At 43.7% G+C, this 24797-nt stretch overlaps 1 protein-coding gene across 1 annotated transcript in view; it reads left to right on the forward strand.

Annotated features, from left to right (window-relative positions):
* Nucleotides 1-24797, forward strand: part of LOC311528050 (TGF-beta receptor type-2-like) — a 62560-nt gene that overhangs the window by 35625 nt on the left and 2138 nt on the right. Inside the window, exons 3-6 of the mRNA XM_084642655.1 lie at nucleotides 11207-11409; nucleotides 18460-19274; nucleotides 20018-20159; nucleotides 22572-22699. Of these exons, the coding sequence (XP_084498781.1) occupies nucleotides 11207-11409; nucleotides 18460-19274; nucleotides 20018-20159; nucleotides 22572-22699 (1288 nt within the window). The remainder of the gene's footprint in view (nucleotides 1-11206; nucleotides 11410-18459; nucleotides 19275-20017; nucleotides 20160-22571; nucleotides 22700-24797) is intronic.

Genomic DNA, 24797 nt, shown 5'->3' on the forward strand with positions numbered 1-24797 from the left:
GTGTTGTTGTCGACTAATAAACCTTCCAGTTGGCAGCCGGTATCAAGTGGAGTGCCCCAAGGGTCGGTCCTGGGGCCGGTTTTGTTCAATATCTTCATAAATGATCTGGAGGATGGTGTGGATTGCACTCTCAGCAAATTTGCGGATGATACTAAACTGGGAGGAGTGGTAGATACACTGGAGGGGAGGGATAGGATACAGAAGGACCTAGACAAATTGGAGGATTGGGCCAAAAGAAATCTGATTAGGTTCAATAAGGATAAGTGCAGGGTCCTGCACTTAGGACGGAAGAACCCAATGCACAGCTACAGACTAGGGACCGAATGGCTAGGCAGCAGTTCTGCGGAAAAGGACCTAGGGGTGACAGTGGACGAGAAGCTGGATATGAGTCAGCAGTGTGCCCTTGTTGCCAAGAAGGCCAATGGCTTTTTGGGATGTATAAGTAGGGGCATAGCGAGCAGATCGAGGGACGTGATCGTTCCCCTCTATTCGACATTGGTGAGGCCTCATCTGGAGTACTGTGTCCAGTTTTGGGCCCCACACTTCAAGAAGGATGTGGATAAATTGGAGAGAGTCCAGCGAAGGGCAACAAAAATTATTAGGGGACTGGAACACATGAGTTATGAGGAGAGGCTGAGGGAGCTGGGATTGTTTAGCCTGCAGAAGAGAAGAATGAGGGGGGATTTGATAGCTGCTTTCAACTACCTGAAAGGGGGTTCCAAAGAGGATGGCTCTAGACTGTTCTCAATGGTAGCAGATGACAGAACGAGGAGTAATGGTCTCAAGTTGCAGTGGGGGAGGTTTAGATTGGATATTAGGAAAAACTTTTTCACTAAGAGGGTGGTGAAACACTGGACTGCGTTACCTAGGGAGGTGGTAGAATCTCCTTTCTTAGAGGTTTTTAAGGTCAGGCTTGACAAAGCCCTGGCTGGGATGATTTAACTGGGAATTGGTCCTGCTTCGAGCAGGGGGTTGGACTAGATGACCTTCTGGGGTCCCTTCCAACCCTGATATTCTATGATTCTATGATTCAGTTTACACTGGTTGAGAGTCACTGCTAACTGCAGAGTTGGGGTGCAGGGCCCTCTGGCTTCCCCAGGAACCCTGCATGGCGAGACTCACTGCGGGAAGCGCACGGTGTGGAAAGGGACGCTGCATGCTCCAAGGTCAGACCTAGGAAGGTGGAAGCTTCTTGCCCGGGTGACCGTATGCTCAGAAAGAGGAGGCGGCATGCTCCCGCAGAGTCCTGGCTGGCTTCCCACGGAGCAGTTCCAGAGCATTGGCCCAATGAGTCCCTGACAGTACGGCAAAAAGTATCTGAATTATTTACAGAGCAAAAGAAGGACCAGTGTGAAATGATTGTTTTTTAGCATGCTACACATATTATATACACACACAGGACACATTCTCCATTAATAATCTTCCCCACCTACCTCCCTGCTCTGATTCATTCCACTGTATTCACAATTGCAATTTGCACGGATACAATTTGAGACTTTCAAATGCACTATATATGAAATTTCACTACATTCAAGTTTACTTTTGGCCAAATCCTGCAACCCTACTCCAGCAGGGCTGCCATGAATTTAACCTTGCAAGCAAGTTCCATGGGGCCAGATCCTCAAATCCTTCCTCACAGCCTGATATGTCAAACTCTTACTTTTGTGGGGCAGTCTTCGTTCACATTAGAAGACACTGAATAATTCAGTCATGGCTTTAGCTCTTGGAATAATGCAGCCATCACAAACTAATATCAATCAAACCTCTGCAGCGTGGGGCACGGGTCACTTGCTGGAGGATTCTCTGCACCTTGAAGTCTTTAAACCACGATTTGTGGACTTCAATCGCTCAGACATAGGTGAGAGGTTTGTTACAGGAGTGGGTAGGTGAGATTCTGTGGCCTGCGTTGTGCAGGACGTCAGACTAGATGATCATAATGGTCCCTTCTGACCTTAATATGATGAGGTTTATGAGTCTATGCCCTCCTACATGGTCAGGTATTTCACGTTTGATGGCTTTATGGACAGATACAGACTTTACATAACAGAATGTAAAAGTGCCTGGAGCCAGTGCCATAACACTTGGCAGAAATTGTAGCCCTGCACCCAGACAGAGGATCCAATGGTCCCTTATGACCTTGGAACCTATGAATCTCCTATTCACGATATAGGGAAATGCAGTGATTGGCTGGGCCAGTCAACCTGTAGTTTCATATTAGCTAGCAGGTTGAGATGAAGGCTATGGGGAGCCTAGAATTTATCTCAACCTGCTAATTAGTGTCAAAGCTGCAAATTGCTTAGTCTTCACTATGGTTTTCCCTTCAGTTACCATGTGTTAGCTAACACGAGGTAAACACACACCTTTTTTCTAAGTGAAGACAAGACCTTAAAGTCTGAAAACAAAACTGAGTCTCTCTGGGGAACAGTAACCCTGAGACATTTCATTGGCTCTATCAGGAGAAGCCCACAGTTGCCGGAGAAACCAAAACACCACCATTAATTGTCTCACGTGGAATCAGACCGTAAATCCTTTGCAAATCACTCATCTTGTCTGGTGAGGAAGTCACCTAGTGGCCACAGGATAACAGATCCTTGTTAATAAATCACTAAGGAAGAGGTATGTTTCTGTGAGCTGTGACAGAGTCGGAGGTATGAAAGCCTGTCACCACACAGCCTCACCTCTCTTTCCTCCTCATCAGCATCCTCACTTGCCAGAAGTTGTTAGCACTTTATCTTATCCTGCGCTGGCAAGCTGTTAGTCTGCCACAGAGGATACAGCTTGTTCTGTTTTGTGAAGCTCAGATTTCCTGTGTGAAGACCCCCCGGAAGACATTGATCTCTCAGGGGCCAATCAACTGAAGTCAATACAGACTCCTACTGACTAGAGTGGGCTTTAGATCCCATCTTCTGTTGACAAAGGAACATTTAAGTGACCTTTCCTCATCTTTTGTTTGGTACCCAGCTTTACATCAATAGTGTTTTCTCCCGTATGCTCCAGATGTAAGTGACAAGTTCACCCCCAAAATACAATCTTGTTCTCAGTGACCCAGAAGGAAGATCATTATTGTAACTTTCAGAATTATTTCCCTCAAGGTTATTGGGGGCCTCCTTGATGTGCTAGGTCAGGTGTCCTTTGGCATTCAGATTTCAGGATTGTAGTTCAGTTTTCCACATAGGCTAGTGGTTAAAAAAGAGCAGATCTGGGTTCTATCCCTGAATCTACCACTGACTTTCTGAGATGTTGAACAAGTCATGGAACCTCTTTGTACCTCATTTACCCCACTTTGCGATCCCAGGATGGGAGATGCTTGCGAGTGCAGAACATCATGAGTGCAAAGGTAATTATGTTTATAGTTTCTTTATGCACAGGAACTCCCAGGATGCATGTCCTAGCCTCGTTTTTTCTAGGTCTCCATATAGTCTCCAATGCCTTGATGCCTGAAATCTGTTTATTAGTAAACACAGATTGCCATAGAGCAGCAGCCCAGTCCAAACCCAATGAAGCAAATGGGCTTTGAAACAGGCATTCGGGCTCTTAGAAGCACATTGCACTCACCCACTCTGGAGAGACGTGTGGTGGGTACCTTCAGTCTCCACCCCCCACGAGTGGGGAAAGCATCCACCTGACAACTTGCCCATTGCAGGGTTTCTTTGCCACTCTTGGTGCTGAGCATGGCAGAGGCCCATCTGAAAGAGTTACCTGCTCACAGTCCTAGCAGCGGTAAATGTGACATGGAAAAAGCGCCTGTTTTCACTGGAGATTGTGGCACGGTTACCTCAGTGACTCTCGGGGGCTGGCTTTGCTTTGGCTTTTCATTTCCTTCCAAATTTGTGTTCTTGACGTGCTGATAAAAGCTGGTTTTGAAAGAAAAACTCCAGAGCCCAAAGAAAACACGACGACTCAGTTTCGCGGTTAAGCTCTTCCCCCTGGAGATCGTTGTTAGTGCTCTCTGCAAAGCGCCAGGGACACACATCTAATTCTGGAATGCTGCTTTCACAGTTACTAACAGGAAACCATTCTATTAGCTGTGAAATAGATATGGCTCGATACAGCACACACACATGCGCCACCCATTAGAGCTGGAACAATCTCCCAGTTAATAGTTGCCAAGCGCCCACCCTCCGCTCCTTAAAAAAAAGTCTGAGGCCTTATGAGGCACTCCAGCTGTAAAGACCATATAGCAGGGTACCCCCATGGAGCGGGGCTACTATTGCCATTCATGTTACTCACCATCCAGCCCTGTGTACATCTGTGGTGCTATACAAAGGACGCTATTTTGCACTTTGAGAGCACCGGCTATCTGAGGATCTCAGGGAGCTTTACTGACATTTAGTTCACAATACCCATGAGATGAAATGAAGTACAGACGCACAGAGAATTTAAATATCCAGATCACACAGGGAGTCTGTGGCAGAGCCAGGAATATTGTTCTGGTCTCCTGACTCCCATTCCTGTGTCTCAGCCCCAAGACCATGTTTCTGACCCTTATAACAAATACTGGTATATGCACAAATTCATACTGTTCCCTCTTAGAGCAGTATCAAGCACCTCGTCTTCAAAAAGGATCTTCACAAAGTTGCTCCTCCTCTGACCTCTCTTCTCTTACCCTGATCACCTTTTCACTTAGCCCAAGTTGCTTCTCTGGGGAAGTACTCCTTTGTATTTTTTGCCCACATCCACTTTCATACCTTATTTTGTTCTGACTGATATCCCAAGAATAATGCCACACTCTAGCTTCCAAGTCCCAGATCCTCAAAAGGTATCTAGGCTCCTAACTTCTACTGATTACCTTTGAGGATCTGGGCCCAAGTGACTACCTGACCATAGTGTCCTAATCAGATACTATAGTGATGTAGGCCATGTACCAAGACAGACTCCTATCCCTATCGGTCATTCTAATCTATATAGGTTCTCATACAATGTTTAGCAACTTAGTTTCTGAGCCCATGCATCCTCCTCCTAAAACACTTCTCCAAACCCACTTCTCAAGGTGTGTTACATTACTATAGTCTCTGATATTTTATTATTAAATTAATTTATTTCAGAAGTAACACTTGGTTACCACCAAGACACATGCACCAAGCATCCAAGGGCCTACATAACCATAAGTTCTCTTACCATTTCCTGTTTGTTCTCAGTTTAATCTAATCTTCATCTATATTGTAAAGCACTACATATATTGTGGTGATATACAAGCAATAAACAATAACTAAAAATGGACCCAAGCTATCGAATTTGGATCTAGATCTGAACTCTCAATGCCTGCACAAAGGATTTCCATTGAATTTAACAGGAACCCCAGATATTCTCTATAGAGCAAAATTTGTGGCACGTTAGAAGAATGTTTGACATCATAACATGACATAATATAGAATACTAATTTAAAATAAAACCTCAAGGTACAGACTATTGCTATAATAGCTTTGGCCCAATTCTGCCAACCTTATTCATGTGAGTTATTCCACTGAAGTGAATGCAGCTTCTCGAGTGAGTTTTCAGGATCAGGTCCTTAAATATTTTAACTATTCTTATTATTGACTAAAACAACACAGCTACAGGGGTTTCAGAAAATTCATCAATATTTAATTCAAAATGCATGATGTTCAAACAAATGCATTAATTCCAGAAAGTAAAATCTCTTGAGAAGTCAATTACTACTGATATTATGATACGATTTCTATAAGAATGGCCATACTGGATCAGACCAAAGGTCCATCTAGCCCAGTATGCTGTCTTCTGACAGTGGCCAATGCCAGGTGCCCCAAAGGGAATGAACACAACAGATAATCACCATAATCACATACTGGGCATGCTCAGGGCCCTATTACCCGCACGTTATAATTTGGTCAATCAAAAGGTCAAGACATCTCTAGAAACAGTAAAAAGAGTGTCCAAAGGCTAGTTATGTCCTCTCTAGAATGAAAGCCAGATATGGAATGGTCATTCAATGTTAAGCCTAGCAATACCTAAAGATGCAGGTAGGTGCCTAAAGACCTTTAAAAATCTGGCCCTTAGACACGTGAAAATATTCCACAAAGTCCCTGTGAAAAAGGCTGGCAATCTATGGTACTAAAAGTAAATGAACTCTGTCCATTAGAAACATTGTTTAACTGGAGCACTGTACAACTCTAGGATTGATTACATTGTAACACCTCATATAACAACGTCATCAAGAATTATTCCTCTGATAAGGTTTATTGCATGCATTTTCAGGGCATTGCTCACTGTATTACTTGGGTGTAGTTAAATGGTGCAGTCATGTTTAAAAAAAACCCAGTCATTGCCTTCCACATAGAAACCCACTGAAGGGGGAAATTCTCCTGGAACCTCCAACACATTAAGGTCTCAGTTTCCTCTGAATTGTCCCATTTGGAGTAAGAAGAAACAAAGATATTTGCCCCTTAAATCATGGCTGTTCTGAGATCCAGAGGGAAATCCTGCATTCTAAGAACCTCCACAACGTTCCCATCTTTCATGGCAGTACAGCTCTTTCCAAAGCCATTGTCCTTTGCAGGCCGTTGCTGGTGGCTATCCCTGAAGCCTCCCTCAGGGGATGTCTGGATGGCAAATACTAGGAGATAATGCTCAGAAGGGACATCACCCATTCTTTCTGCTCAGTAGTTACTCAGTACCTGAATCCGTTATGTAAACCTGGGCACAACACACATACTGGGCATGCTCAGGGCCCTATTTCCTGCATGTTATAATTTTGTCAAATCAAAAGGTCAAGACATCTCTAGAAACAGTGAAGAGTTATCCAAGAAGACTAGTTCTGTCCCCTATGGAATGAAAGCCAGACATGGGGTGGTCATTCAAGGACAGCATGTTAAACCTAGCAATTAAACCACAAACTTGGTGACCAAACTGAGGAAGAGTCCAGAAAATACCATTTATTGGCTCCACCTGAAAAAGAAGAATGAAATAGAAGTGCTTATCCAAGTACCTTTTTCTGAGTGAACATTTCTATCAGCTAAATTACTGGCACATCTTGGAGAGCAGAGATTTGGATCATCACCACCACTAGTTGCAGACACATCATCATCATCATGTATTAGTATCTCTTGGTGCTACCACAATACAATTGTTGGACCCTGCACAGCTTTCTCTTTGGGAACCTGTGGCAGCTTTCATTTGCAGGGATACAGAAACAGTTTCTAAAAACTGAGCATAATTTATTTTGCACCAAAGGTTACACAGTGATTAAGAGAAGTAGATTTAAAATAGCAAAGAGACCCACTCGCATATTGACTTACCTAAGCTTAACCTCTCTATCTGTAGCTCCAGGGAGTCTGGTTTATTCCCCATCTTGGCCTTAGGAGAAATGGCCCACTCTGTTTGCAGCTCTCTCACGGTCTCTGAATAGCTCAGTCACACAGTCAGCCTTTTCACTAATGCATGCTGGCCAGCCTCTCGCAGCTCACCACACACCCCAATCCCTACCTTTTCTAGGTTCTGTGAGCTTTTTTGAGTTCCCTTTGATCTCAAACTTAGCCTTGGGAAGGGTTAAACTTCCTAGCCTGGACAGAGCCAGCCATTGTTACCTTAACTCCTATGTTCTGCCGCCATTAACGGCCCAGCCATTGTTACTTTAAAACCTTTGAAGCTATGTATGGGAGGCTGACTTTACCTCTATCATTGTTTTACCTTTCCTGCTAAGCTCTGTAACAGCCTCCTTTGATTTAGCTCTGTGCAGTCAAGCAGGCTGCAGTACAAAACTGAACTGGGAAACGGAGTCACACAATATTCAGAGGAGATAATACAGACATTTTCTCAGCTTTTCACACATGGAGCAGCTACAAAGAGTTGGGCACCAAGCGTGTCATTCCAGCAGACCTGGTTTCGAAGCAGGATCATGTAACAACAAGTGTCAATCTCATTATAGTCACCAGAAGATATTTGACCACATCAAATAATGCCATACTACCCATGAAATCTGCCTTAGTGAAAAGCTCCCTCTAAGGGAAGACCATGTGCTGGAATAATACTTTACATTACAAGTAGGACTGTCAAGCAATTAAAAAAATTAATCGCAATTAATTGCACTGTTAAACAATAATGGAACACCATTTATTTAAAGGTTTTTGGATGTTTTCTACATTTTCAAATATATTGATTTCAGTTACAACACAGAATACAAAGTGTACAGTGCTCACTTTATATTTTTGATTACAAATATTTGTACTGTAAAAAGCAAAATAGTATACTTCAATTTGCCTAATACACGTACTGTAGTGCAATCTCTTTATAATGAAAGTTGAACTTACAAATGTAGAACTATGTACAAAAAATAACTGCATTCAAAATAAAACAATATAAAACTTTAGAACCTAGAAGTCCACTCAGTCCTACCTTCTTTGCATTTTGTCAAATCTGCTGTGAAAGTGTTCTTAAAACAAACGTGTGCTGGGTCATCATCCGAGACTGCTATAACATGAAACACATGGCAGAATGTGGGTAAAACAGAACAGGAGACATACAATTCTCCCCCAAGGAGTTCTGTCAGAAATTTAATTAACAATTTTTTTTTTTAAGGAGCATCGTCAGCATGTCCTCTGGAATGGTGGTCAAAGCATGAAAGGGCATATGAATGTTTAGCATATCTGGCATGTAAATACCTTGTGATGCCAGCTACAAAAGTGCCATGTGAATGCCTGTTCTCACTTTCAGGTGACATTGAAACTAAGAAGCAGTCAGCAGTATCTCCCGTAAATGCAAACGAACTTGTTTGTCTTAGCAATTGGCAGAACAAGAAGTTGGACTTAGTGGACTTGTAGGCTCTAAAGTTTTACATTGTTTTGTTTTTGAGTGCAATTATGTAACCAAAAAAAATCTACATTTGTAAGTTACACTTTAACGATAAAGAGATTGCACTACAGTACTTGTATGAGATGAATTGAAAAATACTATTTCTTTTGTTTATTGTTTTTACAGTGCAAATATTTGTAATAAAAATATAAAGTGAGCACTGTACACATTGTATTCTGTGTTGTAATAGAAATCAATATATTTGAAAACGTAGAAAAACATCCAAAAATATTTAATTTCAATTGGTATTCTATTGTTTAACAGTGCGATTAATCGCAATTAATTTTTTTTTAGTTAATTGCATGAGTCAACTGTGATTAATCAACAGCACTAGTTACAAGCCATGAATGCAGGGCACTGAAAGAGCTCTGAATATAGACTATGCAAATTCACAATGCCTCAGTAGACTTTGCAATGGTAACTAGATCAAGTCTTGGACTCACTGAAGTCAATGGCAAAACCCCCATTAACCTTGATGGGACCAGGATGTGGCTCCTTTCCCGTGGCACAGAGAGGAGTCCCTTTGAGTGGAGGCACCAAGCACCAAGAACAGAAGCCAGGACCTGAGCCATGTGAGGAGAGGGGAGAAGCTGCTCCAAATAATAATAGTGATAGTAAGTACCAGGGCAAGAAAAGGAAGGAGGCTTAAGCCACAGCTTGGGGGGAAGGGCTACACACAGATGTACCACTATATTTTCTTTTCTACAAAAATCCCCAAAAGAAGTTGACACAGTAACTAAGTATGAGAGAGAGAGAACATTTAGTGGTGTGTCACGATGAACCAGGCACATAAATGCTGATTTACAACCTAATTCAGACGGGTGCTAAACAGCAATGAGTTGGAGTTCAGAACTCTCAGGATCAGATCCTACCATCATAGTGAAAATAGGCAGAACACATTTAAAAGCTCACTGCTTTGCACTATTTGCATGGACTATCGGAAGAGTTGCACCATTCAATCAATATGTGAAGGATGCAGCTTCTTCCTTGAACTTCTGGAATCAATGGACCAGATCCTCAACCTGACGTAAATCAGCTTAGTTCCATTTAAGGCAAAGGAGCTATCTGATAACCCCACATTGCATTACAGATAATTAACCAATGAGTAATCTACTGATAACAGCTGGATTCTTTGACCCATATCCTGCTATTGATCTCTATTGTAAGTTTCCCATTGACATACAAGAAAAGTGTAACTTTTTTTCAATGTCTTTCTACACCAGTGGTTTTCAACCAGGCATACACATACCCGTGGGGGTATGCAGAGATCTTCCAAGGGGTACATCAACTCATCTAGATATTTGTCTAATTTTACAACAGGCTACATAAAAAGCATTAGCAAGTCAGCAAAAGCTAAAATTTCATATGACACCTTGTTTATACTGCTCTATATATTATACATTGAAATATAAGTACAATATTTATATTCCCATTGATTTATTTTACAAGGATATGGTAAGATTGGGACAGTCAGCAATTTCTCAGTAATAGTGTGCTGTGACACTTGTATTTTCATGTCTGATTTTGTAAGTAAGTGAGGTGAAACTTGGGGGTATGCAAGACAACTCAGACTCCTGAAAGGGGTACAGTAGTCTGGAAAGGTTGAGGGCTATTGCTCTACACCAGGGCTCTCAATCTCAAGTCACCATGAGAACCACATGAGGACTGGTACATTGACCCAAGGGCCGCATCACTGAAACCTTTTCATACAACGATACAAAAGTATAGTCAAAAATGAAAAAAATGAAGAGTAATATAGTATGCTATTAAAAGTTAATGTATTAACTTTTTTAAAACTGTAATGCAAAACGTCAGTGCTAATTTTGACCATCATTTCAAACCCCCCATTCCAACCCCTTCCCCAAATCCCCCACCCCCACTCCACTGCCTCCATGAGGCCCTACTCCTTCCCCAAAGTCCCTACACCAACCCCTTCCCCAAAGTCCCCACCCCAACTCCACCCCCTCCCTGCCCCTATTCCAACCCCTTCCCCAAATCCCCACCCTGGTCCTGACTCTTCTCCGCCTTCTCCCCTGAGCACACAGCATCCCTGCTCCTCCCTCCTGGAAAGTTCTAAGCACCACCAAAAACAGCTGTTTGGTGGTGGGAAGTGCTGGGAGGTAGGCGGAGGAGCGGGGAGGAGAAGGGGGTACAGAAGGCGATGGGAGCTTGGCTGCCGGTGGAGTCAATGCCTATGGCGGGCCGCAGTAAATAACTCCGCAGGCACATGTTTGAGACCCCTCCTCTGCACCATACCCATTACAAAAAATCCATACATCACGTGGTATCAAACTAACAAGCAGCCCTGGTTTGAGATGATTTTATCATACAGGGCGATTGTATATTTTTTGGATGCAGAGATTTTGGCCTGATGCATTGTTGATTCCTTGCATATTTTCAGGAAGCAAGACAATGACAGCATTAAGATCAGCACTCTGTGCCACAACCCACAGCTCCCAGTAGAAAATGTAATGGTTCCAAATTACAACACCTCACGGTGCATCATGACCCATCAGTCTAGTGAGGAAGGAATATTTTACATCTGTGGTTGTGTGGATGAACAGGAATGCAACGATAAACTCATATTTGAAAACCACACCAATGGTGAGTATTTATTATTATTATTATTTAAATGATGGCATGTCACTTTAAAGGTGCACTACTCCCACTGGAAGCCGCAGCCCTCCACACTTTTGAAATTCAGATTAATAGGTATTAAGATCAGAGAGGACCATTAGATCTTCTACCCTGACCTCCTGAATGTCAAAGGCTATAAAGTTTCATGCCGTTATCCCTGCACTGAGTCCAATAACTTGCACTGGACTAAAATAGATCTTCCAGAAAGGCATCCAGTCTTAAACTGAAGTCATCAAGAGATGAAGAGTCCACCATTGGCCTGTGTTTCCTGTGGCACAAGGGGCTCAGATTAGAAACTGAAAGTCTGAGGCACCCACACTTAGTCAACACTTCTGAAAATTGTAGCTACAATAAATCATGAAATTCTAGAGCAAGTTCTACCCAGATACACCCATGAAACCCCACTGATGTCAGGGTGTGTCTTCACTTCAAAAAAGATAGTGTTTTTAAAAACCACAGAATAACTAACGTGTGACTTATTCTTTTTCTAAAATCCCCGTGGAGACAAGACACTGTAGCTTTTACTGTAAGGTAGCTAGGGGAGGTCAACACTAAACCCCTGACTACAGTTCACCTCACCCAGTTTACTTCATGGTACAACTATAGAGCCTTGTCTCCACTAGGATTTTAGAGCAGGATTGCTCGCACACATTAGTTCACCTTTTGGGGGCAAAGCCTCACAGAAATTGCCCAGGTGTAAATGAGAGCAGAAAAAAAAAAGTTACTAACCTTTTATAACTGTTGTTCTTCGAGATGCATTGCATATGTCCACTCCACTCAGTTGCTGGAAATTTTTTTACTCAGTGGTACCTGTGGGGGCAGCTCAAACACCTTCTGCAGCCGTGTGATGCTGGGGATGGTATAAAGGGCCCAGATGACCCTTTACCCACTCCATTCCTTCTTTCCGGAAACTTCAGTGCCAAGGGGGGGAGGGTGTTGTGTCATGGAATGGACATGTGCAACACATCTCGCAGAACAATTATGAAAGGTTAGTAACCGTTTTTGCTTCTTCAAGTGATTGCACATGTGCATTCCACTCTTGGTGACTGCCAAGCAGTTAAATAGGCTGGGGAATCAGAGTTCATGGTCACAAAGACTGCAATACAGATCAACCAAATTTGGCATCATCTCTTGAATACTGAATGGCGGCGCAATGGCAGGAGAAAGCGTGCACAGATGACCTGGTTGCTGCTTTGCTAATGTCCAGGATACGGATCTGCACTGGAATGCTGTTGAGGATGCCTGATACCTTGCAGAGTGGGCAGTCAGCTTGTCTGGGAGAGAGACACCTGCCAGATCATAACACATGTGGATACAAGAAGTTATCCGAAATGAAATTCTGTGTGGAGATTGAAAGACCTTTCAATTCTGTCCACTATGGCCATGAACAGTTGGGTGGGCCGCCAAAATGGTTTGGTCCTGACTATGGGCTTGGCTATACTTGCAGATGTAGAGCGCTTTGGGTTAAACCAGCCTTCGTACAGCGCAGTAGGGAAAGCGCTGCAGTGTGTCCACACTGACAGCTGAAAGCGCACTGGCGTGGCCACATTTGCGGCACTTGCCGCTGCATTGGGAGCGGTGCATTATGGGCAGCTATCCCAGCGTTCAAGTGGCTGCAAAGTGCTTTTCAAATGGCGAGGGTGGAGTGTGTTCTGTATATGTGGGGGGGAGCAAGAGTGGGTTTTTGGGGTGCTGAGAGTGTTTCAGCATGCTGTCTTGTAAGTACAGATCCCGCGCCCCCCCCACCCCAAAGCAAACAGCTGTTTGTTTGTTTTTCTCAGCACTGATAAGCAGCCAGCATGCCGCAGAAAAGGAACTTTGAAAGGGTCCCTTCCGCATTCCTGACGGAGTTCACAACAAAGACAAGAGAGGCCACTTCAGTTAATGGGCTTATGGGACGTTTCCGGAGGGCAATCAGAGCGCTGTAATGCAACTCCTCGTTCACACGGACGCTGTAGCGTCTCACCCAATACGCAGCACACCTTATCCCTCTCGGGGAGGTGGAATACCAGCAGCGCTCTAGCCAGGGAGTCAGAGCGCTCTACGTGCCTTGCCAGCGTGGACGGGGAGTGAGTTAGAGCGCTCTGGGCGGCTTTATTGCGGTATAACGTGCAAGTGTAGCCAAGGCCTATGTAAATGCCAGTGCTTGTCTTACGCCCACTGTATATATCTGTTGCTCCTCCCTATTTGTATGTGGTTTGGGGTAAAATGCAGGAAAGTAAATTGATTTATTGATATAAAAATCTGAAACTACCTTAGAGAGAAACTTCAGAGGAGGGCATAAGTACACCTCCTCCTCACAGGAGACACTGTATGGTGGTTCAGATGTAAGAGAATGCAGTTCGGAGACTCTTCTAGCAGAAGTGATAGCAATTAGGAAAACCACCTTCCAGCAAAAGGTGTAGTAAGGAGCATGTTGCAAGAGGCTCAGTTGGTGGCCCCATAAAGTTGAGACAAAACAAAGTTCAAATCCCAACGGGAAATGGGTTCCCTTAGTTGAGGGTACAATCTTTCCAGTCCTTTAAGGAACCTAATTGTCATATCATTAGGAAAACAGAACAGTTATCTACCTGAGAGTGGAAAGCTGTCAGGTGAGTCTTAATAGAGAAAATCCCTAATAACACTAACTATGAATTTTTAGAGTAAGCAAATCATTTTTATGAATGTAAATGATGCTAAATTTGCAGGTCTTTACAGTTTCCAAAGCCAAATATAGCAGGTACACGAACTTCGGGGAGCTGGGGGAGGAGGGGAAGAGAAGTCCAAAGCAAAGTCCAAATGCTGATATCTGCGTATATCATTTTACACAAAAATAGTGACTGGCTCTTTGGAAATGCCACTGCCACCAAATATTTTCATAAAACGTATTGTGTTGCCAAATGATATATCAAAACGTTATAAATTGAAACAATAAGGTTTCAGACTAGTCAGTCATAGAATCATAAAAGATTGAGGTGGAAGAGACCTCAGGAGGTCATCTAGTCCAACCCCAACTAAATCCTCCCAGCCAGGGTTTTGTCAAGCTGGACCTTAAAAACCTCTAAGGATGGAGATTCCACCGCCTCCCTAGGTAACCCATACCAGTGCTTCACCACCCTCCTAGTGAAATAGTTTTTCCTCATATCCAACCTCCCCTACTTGCTCCTTGTTCTATTATCTGCCACCACTGAGAACAGCCAAACTCCATCCTCTTTGGAACCTCCCTTCAGATAGTTGAAGGTTGGTATCAAATCTCTTCTCACTTCTGCAGACTAAATAAGCCCAGTTCCCTCAGCCTCTCCTGTGCCCCAGATCCCTAATAATTTTTTGTTGCCCTCTGCTGGACCCCTTCCAATTTGTCCACATACTTTCTGTAGTGGTGGGCCCCAAAACAGGATGCAATACTTCAGATGTGGCCTCACCAGTGCCGAATAGCGGGAATAATCACTTCTCAATCTGCTGCCAATGCTCCTGCTAAAGCAGCCCAATATGCCATTAGCCTTCTTGGCAACAAGGGCACACTGCTGACTCTCATCCAGCTTCTCGTCCACTGTAACCCACAGGTCCTTTTCTGCAGAACTGCCACTTAGCCAGTAGGTCCCCAGCCTGTAGTGGTGCATGGGATTCTTCCGTCCTCAGTGCAGAACTCTGCACTTGTCCTTATTGAACCTCATCAGATTTCTTTTGGCCCAATCCTCCAATTTGTCTAGGTGACTCTGTACCCTGTCCCTACCCTCCAGCATATCTACGTCTCTCCCCAGCTTAGTGTCATCTGTGAACTTGCTGAAGGTGCAATCCATCCCATCATCCAGATCATTAATGAAGATGTTGAACAAAACCAGCACCAGGACCAACCCCTGGGGCACTCTGCTTGATACCAGCTGCCAACTAGAAATCGAGCTGTTGATCACTACCAGTTGAGCTCGACAATCTAGCCAGCTTTCTATCCACCTTATAGTCAATTCATCCAATCCACACTCTTAACTTGCTGGCACGAATACTGTGGGAGACCATATCAAAACCTTTGGTAAAGTCAAGATATATCACTTCCACTGCTTTCCCCATAGACACAGAGCCAGTTATCTCATCATAGAAGGCAATCAGGTAATTGCTCTTCTGCTTTTATTTATCATCTGCCCATCTTGCCAATGACAACTTTGCAAGACCCAGACTTGATTCATCTCCTTACAAATGGTTTATATCTTCTTATAGGATTTTAGAAGATTGTTTGCATTTTGTTTTTTCAAACTTTAACCTTAAATATTAGAGACACAAAATCTGATTAAAGACAAATGATTATGAAGGAAATGACTAAAGCAGATAAGCATTTTTCCAAAGCAATTTTCCATTTATTTACAGTCTTAGGGCCAGCCTTCATTAAGGAAATCTGGGACTCCCAGTGTGACACTGCACTAGTGTAGAAGAAAATTTGCAGTGGAATGATTTACTCTGGTAATTCGCTGGGACTAAGCTACACAAATGCAACATGTCTACACTGGAGCTCATCAGTGATCCCATTACACGTGCAGATGGGTCATTTCCCCTCCTCCCCTCCCACAAACTATGCTTGAGAACCCCAGCCTAGGAAGCAAGGTGCTGGTGGTGGAAATTGAAATGATGCATTCAAAAGATGCCATTTCTTGTTAAATATTGAGGTGACTTTTCAAAACGTTGTGCTGATGGAGCTTGGCCTAGGAGTTCGAATTCACATCAGACAGGGATTGAATTAAATGCCCAGTAACGCACTGCAATATTTGGTTTTCAACGTGCTGCCTGTGTTTTCAGAAAAAAAATCTACACATTTAGTGGCCACACTCACATCTGGGGATTTTGCAGCATGTAGGAACATCATTGTTAAGGAATTGGCAAAAGTTATGCTCACAGCTCTGACTATTTGTTAGCAGGATTCATACATGTAATTCCCTTAAAAAAAAAACCCACCCTGAAAATTCTTTACTCGCACTCTGTTGAACTTCAGCTTTTCAAAGAAGTGATCATATCCATCGGGTAAACCCTTCAGAGCAGTAGGTGATACCCACGCCTAGCACTTTCCAAAACCAACATATTCCTGGGTTAGTTATCGATTTATAGCCCTTTGGGCTGATCTTGTGGTTTGAACCTGATGCCTATTGTAAAAATACTTTCACAGCTTTGCAGAAATTGGCTGCAACGGATTTTTTTGGAATTTGCCAAGTAAAACAAGCCAAGGGATCCGTTTTTCCAGAGCCTGAATTATAAACTGTACACAGAGGTCAAACAGCGGGGGATTTTGCTTAAGGAATGCATGTTATATTCCTTCCCCTCAGTTATTGTACTTGGCAGAAAAATATCTGAGTAAGATTTTACTTGAATATCTCTACTGAAGTCAGCATTTTTACTCCAGGAATTGCAAACATCAAAGGATCAGCTAATTATATGTTGTGTGAGGGTCTTCTTCAAGTGATCTGAATGCTGAGAGGGATTTTTTAAAAAACATTCTTGGTCAATATTTGGGTGAAACGTTTTTGTTTTTCATATTTTGTTAAAAGTTTTCTATGGGCAGTCAGACCCTCAGCCACATTAATCTCAAATTATATTCATTCACACTAGCAGTAATGCCAGGAACTCACTCACTCTCTCATCATTCTGATTCAGATATCTTTGCTCATTTTTAATAGCGCCCTGCTACAAGAGTAGATTCACTGAATTCAATAGAAATACTGTGCAGTAAGATACTCCTCAGTTAATACTGGCAGAATTTAGCCCGATATAAGACTGCATCTAATGCACTGACAGAAGAGTTTCGTTCTCCATTCCACCTTAATCCACAGCTTTATCTCCATTAACAATTTACATTTGATTAGAACACCATTGGTTTTGACTGTTTTGCAAAGGGCTTCTGTTTATGAACCAGATTCCCGGATCCAAACTATCCCAATCTTTGAGGTGTTCAAAATGCCAATCCAGACTTTCCAGCTTTGTTTCATTATTGGCTTTCGGATCACTGGACGATTTGTGCACATAGTTTATAATAAATCAGTTTTAATAGGTCCAAGATGTTGATGAACTAATATACACATGGGTGGTGTGCACATTGCATAATCAAAGGATGTAGACGAACCAACCAACAAGATTTCCTGACATGACCTTAGTGAGGATGCTGCATATCAAGGCCACTTGGGACTTCACGGAGACAGCCGGGATAGAACCAAAACTCTTCTCTTGATTAGTGGAGCAGTAGAAATATGCTGGGCTTTGTGTGCAAGTAGTCACAGGTTGAATCCCTCCTCATCTGTTACAGAGAAGATGAATGTTCTCATACCTTGAAATTTGGTGAGCAAGTGTGGCCTAACAGAACACTGGACTGGGACCCAGGTGCCCTGAGTGCTATTCCTGGTGCTGCCACTGGCCTGCTGGTTGACTTTGTCACTTCACCTCTTTGTACCTCAGTTTCCCTATATGGGAATAATGATACTCACCTCCTTTGTAAAGTGCTTTGAGGTGTACTGATGAAAAGTGCTATATAAGAACTCAACATTATCATCTTACAAGAAACCTCTACCATTTGAGCTAAGACAGCATAGGTACTGGAACTAGGGGTGCTGCTGCACCCCCTGGCTTGGAGTGGTTTCCATTAGATATAGGGTTTACAGCTTGGTTCAATGGCTCTCAGCATCCCCACGATATACATTGTTTCAGCTCCCCGGTAAGACAGAATTTGCTAGCTTACAAGACCTCTGGCCAACAGTTGATCAGTTCTGATTCCATCCAGTAGAGAGCAGTGGGGCACATACACTCACTGAGCTAGTGCATGAAAATACTAATTTCTGGAACCCTCACCATGTTGCACAAGCTAAATGTAAGGCCTAAAACTAGCTGACAGCATCCCTTTAATAATCAGAGAGAGGTGAATTCTTACCCTCAGAGTTACGGGCAGCGTGTGTTATGTCCTTGGCAATACTTAGTAACTAGCTCCCATTTTTCTCCCCAGGCACTACCAAAACTAGCTGTTGCAAGTATTTTATAGCAGCAGATTCTTATTCATTTTCCTTTCTGCAGGATACTCCATGCTGCAGAGCAAAGAGGTCATTCCTGTAGCAGCAATAAGCCTGCTCCCCCCTCTGCTCGTGGCTGTCATGATAACGGTGATATTTTACCTCTGCCGCACCCAGAAGCGGAGAAAGAGAGCCAAGGACTGGGGTCAGAAGCACACACAGCACCAGGCTTTGCCCAAGCCAGGAAAAGCCGCTGAGGACGATGAGAAATTATCTGTGATGACAGATGACAATCACTCCAGCATGAACTTCACCTGTGCCAACAGCATCAACCATAACACCGAGCTGCTGCCCATTGAGCTGGATGAGATAGTGGGGAAAGGCCAGTTTGCCGAGGTCTGGAGGGCCAAGCTGAACCACACCACTTCAGGGCAATACGAGACAGTAGCTGTTAAGATTTTCCCATGCGAGGAATATTCCTCTTGGAAAAACGAAAGCCAGATCTTTACAGATGCCAGCCTCAAGCATGAGAGCGTCCTTCAGTTCCTTACAGCAGAGGACAGAGGGTCTGGGCCCCGGAAGGAATACTGGCTCATCACTGCCTACCATAGCAGGGGCAACCTGAAGGACTATCTGTCCCGACACATTCTGAGCTGGATAGACTTACAAAAATTGGCCAGCTCCCTGGTGAACGGCGTGGCCCACCTGCACAGCGACTACACTGCCTGTGGCAGGCCAAAGATCCCAATCGCTCACCGGGATATCAAAAGCACCAACATCCTGGTGAAGAGCGAGTGGGAGTGCGTGATTTGTGATTTTGGCATTGCTCTAAAGCTAGACCCTTCCTTAACAGCGGATGACTTTGCTAACAGTGGGCAGGTGAGCGAAGCCAAAGCTGGGTTATTGACTTAACTTTACAGAAATTCTTGGTGTCACTTAACAATACATCTCAAGTATTCCATAAGCTGAAAACCACATGCTGCCAAATGCAAGGCTATGCTGGAAATGAGACAGAGTGTGTGGGGAGAGGGGAAGTATGAGAACTTTATGAATTCGCTCACATGCCATTTAGATTTAAAGCAGAAATTTAACAAACTAGAGTTGCTCATCTGATCAATGTGCTCAGTCTTGGACTGGGATGTGTTTAGGCATACCTGCAAACCATGATGCTATCTTTAAAATTACACACAAACGCAGTACAGTCATTGATCTTCTTCAGGCCCCAGGGAGGGAGTTTAGATGTTTCATTGCATAGTAATGTTTAATGATAACGCACAAACTATCTACTGTAGCTTTTCTAAAAGAGCTGGTGCAGGAGTGAGACTCAGATACCCTGTGATGGGGCCCACCTGCGGAGTCATTAGGCAGACAGTGCGTGGTCATTGAACTCCCTGTGGCTGCTCATAATGAAGCTGAACAGGAGGAAGAGAGGTTGGAAAACCATCTTATATACTCCTAGTGCTTAGCAGTTGGTGTTAGTTTGCTCTTGAGCAAGAACAATCAGGCCACGAAGATGTTTCAGTGTTTTTCACCTACTCAACTCAGTTGTAACGTGGCAGGTACTTACCATGCTGCAGCTGCTCTCAGATATATTTGCTGATCTCTGTTCTTTTTCTGGCTAGGTTGGCACTGCCAGGTACATGGCTCCTGAGGTTCTAGAGTCTAGAGTGAATTTGGAAGACCTGGAGTCCTTCAAACAAATGGACGTCTACTCCATGGCCCTGGTTTTATGGGAAATGGCCTCCAGGTGTGAGGTTGTAGGAGGTAGGAAAACTGCATAGTCCCATGTATTCCCTTCTTTCTAGAACCAAAGGCCATACGAGCTAGCCCCAGCATTTTTGTAACTGAATCACCTTTAGACAACAGTTTCCATGCTCTCTTCCCACCAAGCAACAATCAGTCCATTACATCTCCCATTGATACAATCCTGCTGCTCATCTCACATACAGCTCCGTCTTGGATGCTCAGCAGTTCCTGAGGGGTGCTGGGCACCAATGGAAGTTAGATTCTCCAGCACCTGGTAGGATCAGGCCTGCGATCTGCTAAGCATTCCCTGCTTGCTACATGCCAGCTGCAGAATGGTTTTCAGGCACAGGTTCTCAGAAGCCATGATGGTGTGCAGGATAAACAAATGCCCATGGAGAAAAGAGCAGGATCTCCACGTTAGTTCCCCATTTTTGGAGGCTGTTGTCCATGGTGATGGAATACTACAAAGGGGAGGGAATGGGAACAAGAGAAAAAGGTGGGTCTAAAAAGAGCTCCTGGGTGAATCCTAGCCCCACTGGAATCAATGGGAGTTTCCCTAATTGACTTCAGAGGAGCCAGGATTTTATCCCACGCCTCCAAGCAGGCCCATAACCAGCCAAGTAAACATACCTACGTGCACAGAGCAGAGCCCTGCAGGGGCACATTCCTGGTGCTCCTCCCAGTTTCTAAAAATAGCATGATTTTGACTAGAGACTGATGGGATCCTAGGGGCTCTCATCCCCCCAAAAATGTGAAGCACCCAGTGAAGACTTCGGCATTTCAGAAGGCAGATTATACACATGTGAGTGCAGACAGTGAGCTAGCCTGGGAATTAACTAGCTCACCAGAGGGAAGTTATGTTCTATTAAAACAACAACAAACATATATCAAAGCCACCAGGCCCTGAATATACACATTTCCCATCAGCCAGGCACATAAAAATATTGCAAACTGCATTAACAACGCAAAAAAAATAATTTATATTATATATATATATTAAGAACCAAAGCAGGCTCCCCGTCCCTTTAGACAACACCATGAAACTCATCTACCTCCCATCCAAAAGCTTCACAAGCTTGGGCATCCTACCCAGTCATGTCCCCATGACATTTTGATCAGTATCTATTTCATTGTCATGTCCTGGCACTAATCTTTCTGTACAACAATTGACTATGATTCTTAAGTTTTCTCCTTTTCCTTCTCTGCCTGTCTTTCCTTCAGGCTTTCAGCTTTCCCCCATTTTCCTTATGATTAATCCCCCCCCCCCACCTCCATCCAAATCTCCCCATTCGCCTCAGCCCTCTCTCCCCGCTATCCATACCCCCTCCTGCATTCTCTGAGCTCTCCTGGCCTCCTTTTATGCCCCCACAATTCACTCCAGTCCCCTTTCCCATGCCCTGTGCAGGGAGTGGAATGGTTCCTGGAACAGAGGAGACTCTCACATCAAAAAAGAGGACCATTGCTAGGATCTGGGATGGGAGAAAGCAATGGAGATCCTACCCTCCTCTTTCAGCAATCCCTACACAAACCAAGGGGTAGCAAGAAATGCCATTCTTTGCCATGAAAGCTGCCCGAGAACCCTCCCCTCTGCTACACCACAGAGCAAAAGAGAAAAAGGCTCACAAGGCTCACATAAAAGGGAAAATGAGTCTGACTTACAATTGCTGTGGCATCTAGAAACCTCCCACCATTCCCCTTTTTAACTTGATACACACGGATATAAAAGCACCTCAAAAATCTGAAGCGAGTCACTGTATCTTAGACCCTTCCTGACAAAAGCTTAGCTGGCAAGAATTTTGCACCGTATTCTGAAGGGTAAGTCTCTCAACTCCCCCATGCCACAAGAGGTAGCTATTTCCACAGCTCTGGAGTCTCCATCGGGAACACTTCCCGGTCTCCTACTCTCAAGAGGGCACATGTACAGTCTGTGAGTGGGTCTCCGCTCCCAAAGTCACTCTCTGAAAACACTAACCAAATCTGTGATGAAATAGTGCCGTCACAAGGAGGCAGGAGGCCAAAAGCAAAAAATCCTTTCCAACAAAAAGATTCTGAAATGTTTTAATTTTTTTTTTTTTTTTTTTTTTTTTTAAGAATCAGTGTTTTCTCCTCCTGCCTTTTCATTTGCAAGTCCACTGAGGTCAGGTACAGCAGGGGCTGCTGTCATGTTTTTGCAAATTTAAATTCAGTGGGGGAAGGGGTCATTTTAAGTTAATGATGAACCAAAGTTAAGCCTGAACCAAAACCCTGCTCCAACACTCCTGACCTTTGAGTATATTAAGCTCTGCATCCAAACTTTGTGGCTCTAGACCGGTCTACAAAAATCATACTCTTTCTGGTTCAGTGCCATGGACAGCAGCCAGATCAACAAACACATGCATACCACCAAACCATGAAAGACATCCGGTAATGCTCCTTTGATTTATCACTTAGAGATAAAAAGTTACGAGCTACCTTTTGGGTCGAAAGTCCAGGAGCAACCCTGTGTGGATACCATGAGAGACATTGTGCTGCACGGCAGAGGGCGCCCAGAGATACCTTGCAACTGGCTAGTGCATCAGGTAAATACTAAATCAAAGAAAAGACTATAGCAACCCAAGTCATCTATACATTGTCCTGACTTGGAATGGACATGATTATTCTTGAATGATCATATCAGTATATCTATGGTCCAAATCACCTGAATCACAAAGACACTGGAGGAAGGGGGTGTTTCATAATTGCCTAGGTAACTTAGGAACTCCTAAATCATGTAAGCACTTTTGAAAAAAAAAATCCCACCCCTATTCTGCAACTTAGCTCATTTGAGAAATAGACTCGATGTTAGGAGCCAAAACCTATAGCTTAGAGCAAGTCACCTGTACACACTGTGCAATTGCTCACTTAATTCACAGGGTATTGGTTTCTGCTTCCTAAATGGAGGTCCTCTAAACCCACAAAGAGTTTTCAAGATGGCCACACACACAAGACTTGCAGAATAAAATTTGAGCCCTGCATTTGCTACATTTTGCATGAGCCTCTCTAACAAAACACTATTTGTATAAACACTTGTAGGAATGGAAAGAACCATGCTGTAAACAGTGTCAAAATGAATCTGTGGCTTCTAGCTGGAAGAAAGTTTGTGAGCACATTTTTGGCAATGTTCACTCAGCTGCTATAACTTGCATTTGAAGCCAGTCATTAGCCCTCAAATCTCACAACTATGTTCTTTAAATTTTTGAACATCGGGTGCAGATTTGCACCCTACCTGCTTTTAGGTAAAATTTGGAACTGCAGATAAAATATGCACCTACTTGAGGCTATGCCAAGCTAGATTCCAAAGGCCCAGCTCTCCCTCAATTGATTTTTATTAAGCTGAAAAAGTGTTGTGTTTCAGATCATGATCCTTATCTTCCCCTGGCACATTAGAGTTAGTTCTCCTAAAATGTGTGTGTGACAGCCACCTGCTGGGAGGAAAAATAGAACATGTGTTTATTCATTCTACAACTATTTCCCACCCCACTACCACCAAAGGTCCTGTGATGTCAGGGTCGGGCCTGATGGCTACAGGAGAGTAATAGAAGGCAGATGTATTAGCCCCAGGTTAAGTAGGTCCCTTTTCCCTGGGTAAGGTAACAGGGCAATCAGGAACCATCTGGAGACAATTAAGACAGACAGGCTGATTAGAACACCTGCAGCCAATCAAGAAGCTGCTAGAATCAATTAAGGCAGGCTAATCAGGGCACCTGGGTTTAAAAAGGAGCTCACTTCAGTTTGTGGTGCGCATGTAAGGAGCTGGGAGCAAGAGGCGCTAGGAGCTGAGAGTGAGAATACATACCATTGGAGGACTGAGGAGTACAAGCATTATCAGACACCAGGAGGAAGGTCCTATGGTGAGGATAAAGAAGGTGTTGGGAGGAGGCCCTGGGGAAGTAGCCCAGGGAGTTGTAGCTGTCACACAGCTGTTCCAGGAGGCACTCTAGACAGCTGCATTCCACAGGGCCCTGGGCTGGAACCCGGAGTAGAGGGCGGGTCTGGGTTCCCCCCAAATCCTCCCAACTCCTGGTCAGACACAGGAGGAGTTGACCTGGACCGTGGGTTCACAAAAACAGTCAAACTGAGGGCTGCCGTGAAGCTTCAAGGCGAGCAAATCCGCCAATAAGCGCAAGACCCACCAAGGTACAGGAGGAACTTTGTCACAGTCCTTACTACTTAGAGGAACATTATCCATTTGATACTGAGAGACTGGCACAAGTTACTCATTTTAATGGGAGTTACCCACAATCCTCCCATGAAGAAAAAATGAGAACAGGCTCCAAGTTCAATGCACTGCTCAAAATGCCAGCTCCTTTTGTCCTGACCATTTTAGGCTGAGATTATCAAAGACACCTAAATGAGTTAGCCACCCAGATCTGGTGCCTAAAACTCCCTTAGACTGTTGGAAATTCCAACTTTAACGTAAAGCTGTTAAAACAAAAACAGACACATTTACTACCCTATATTGTAAATGTGACATGACTCAAATGTAAAATCAGGTTGAATTTTAAAAAAAAATATATATATATATATCTAGTTGTGCCATTAGAAAAGCAAGAAGAAACTTTTTTCAACTTGCTTCTTGTCCTCTTAGCCTAGAAGTCGCCTGTTTTAAAGGATCTAATTTATTTCTAAACTAACTTT

Source organism: Lepidochelys olivacea (assembly GCF_965140295.1).
Source record: "Lepidochelys olivacea isolate rLepOli2 genome assembly, chromosome: 11".
Classification (NCBI taxonomy): domain Eukaryota; kingdom Metazoa; phylum Chordata; order Testudines; family Cheloniidae; genus Lepidochelys; species Lepidochelys olivacea.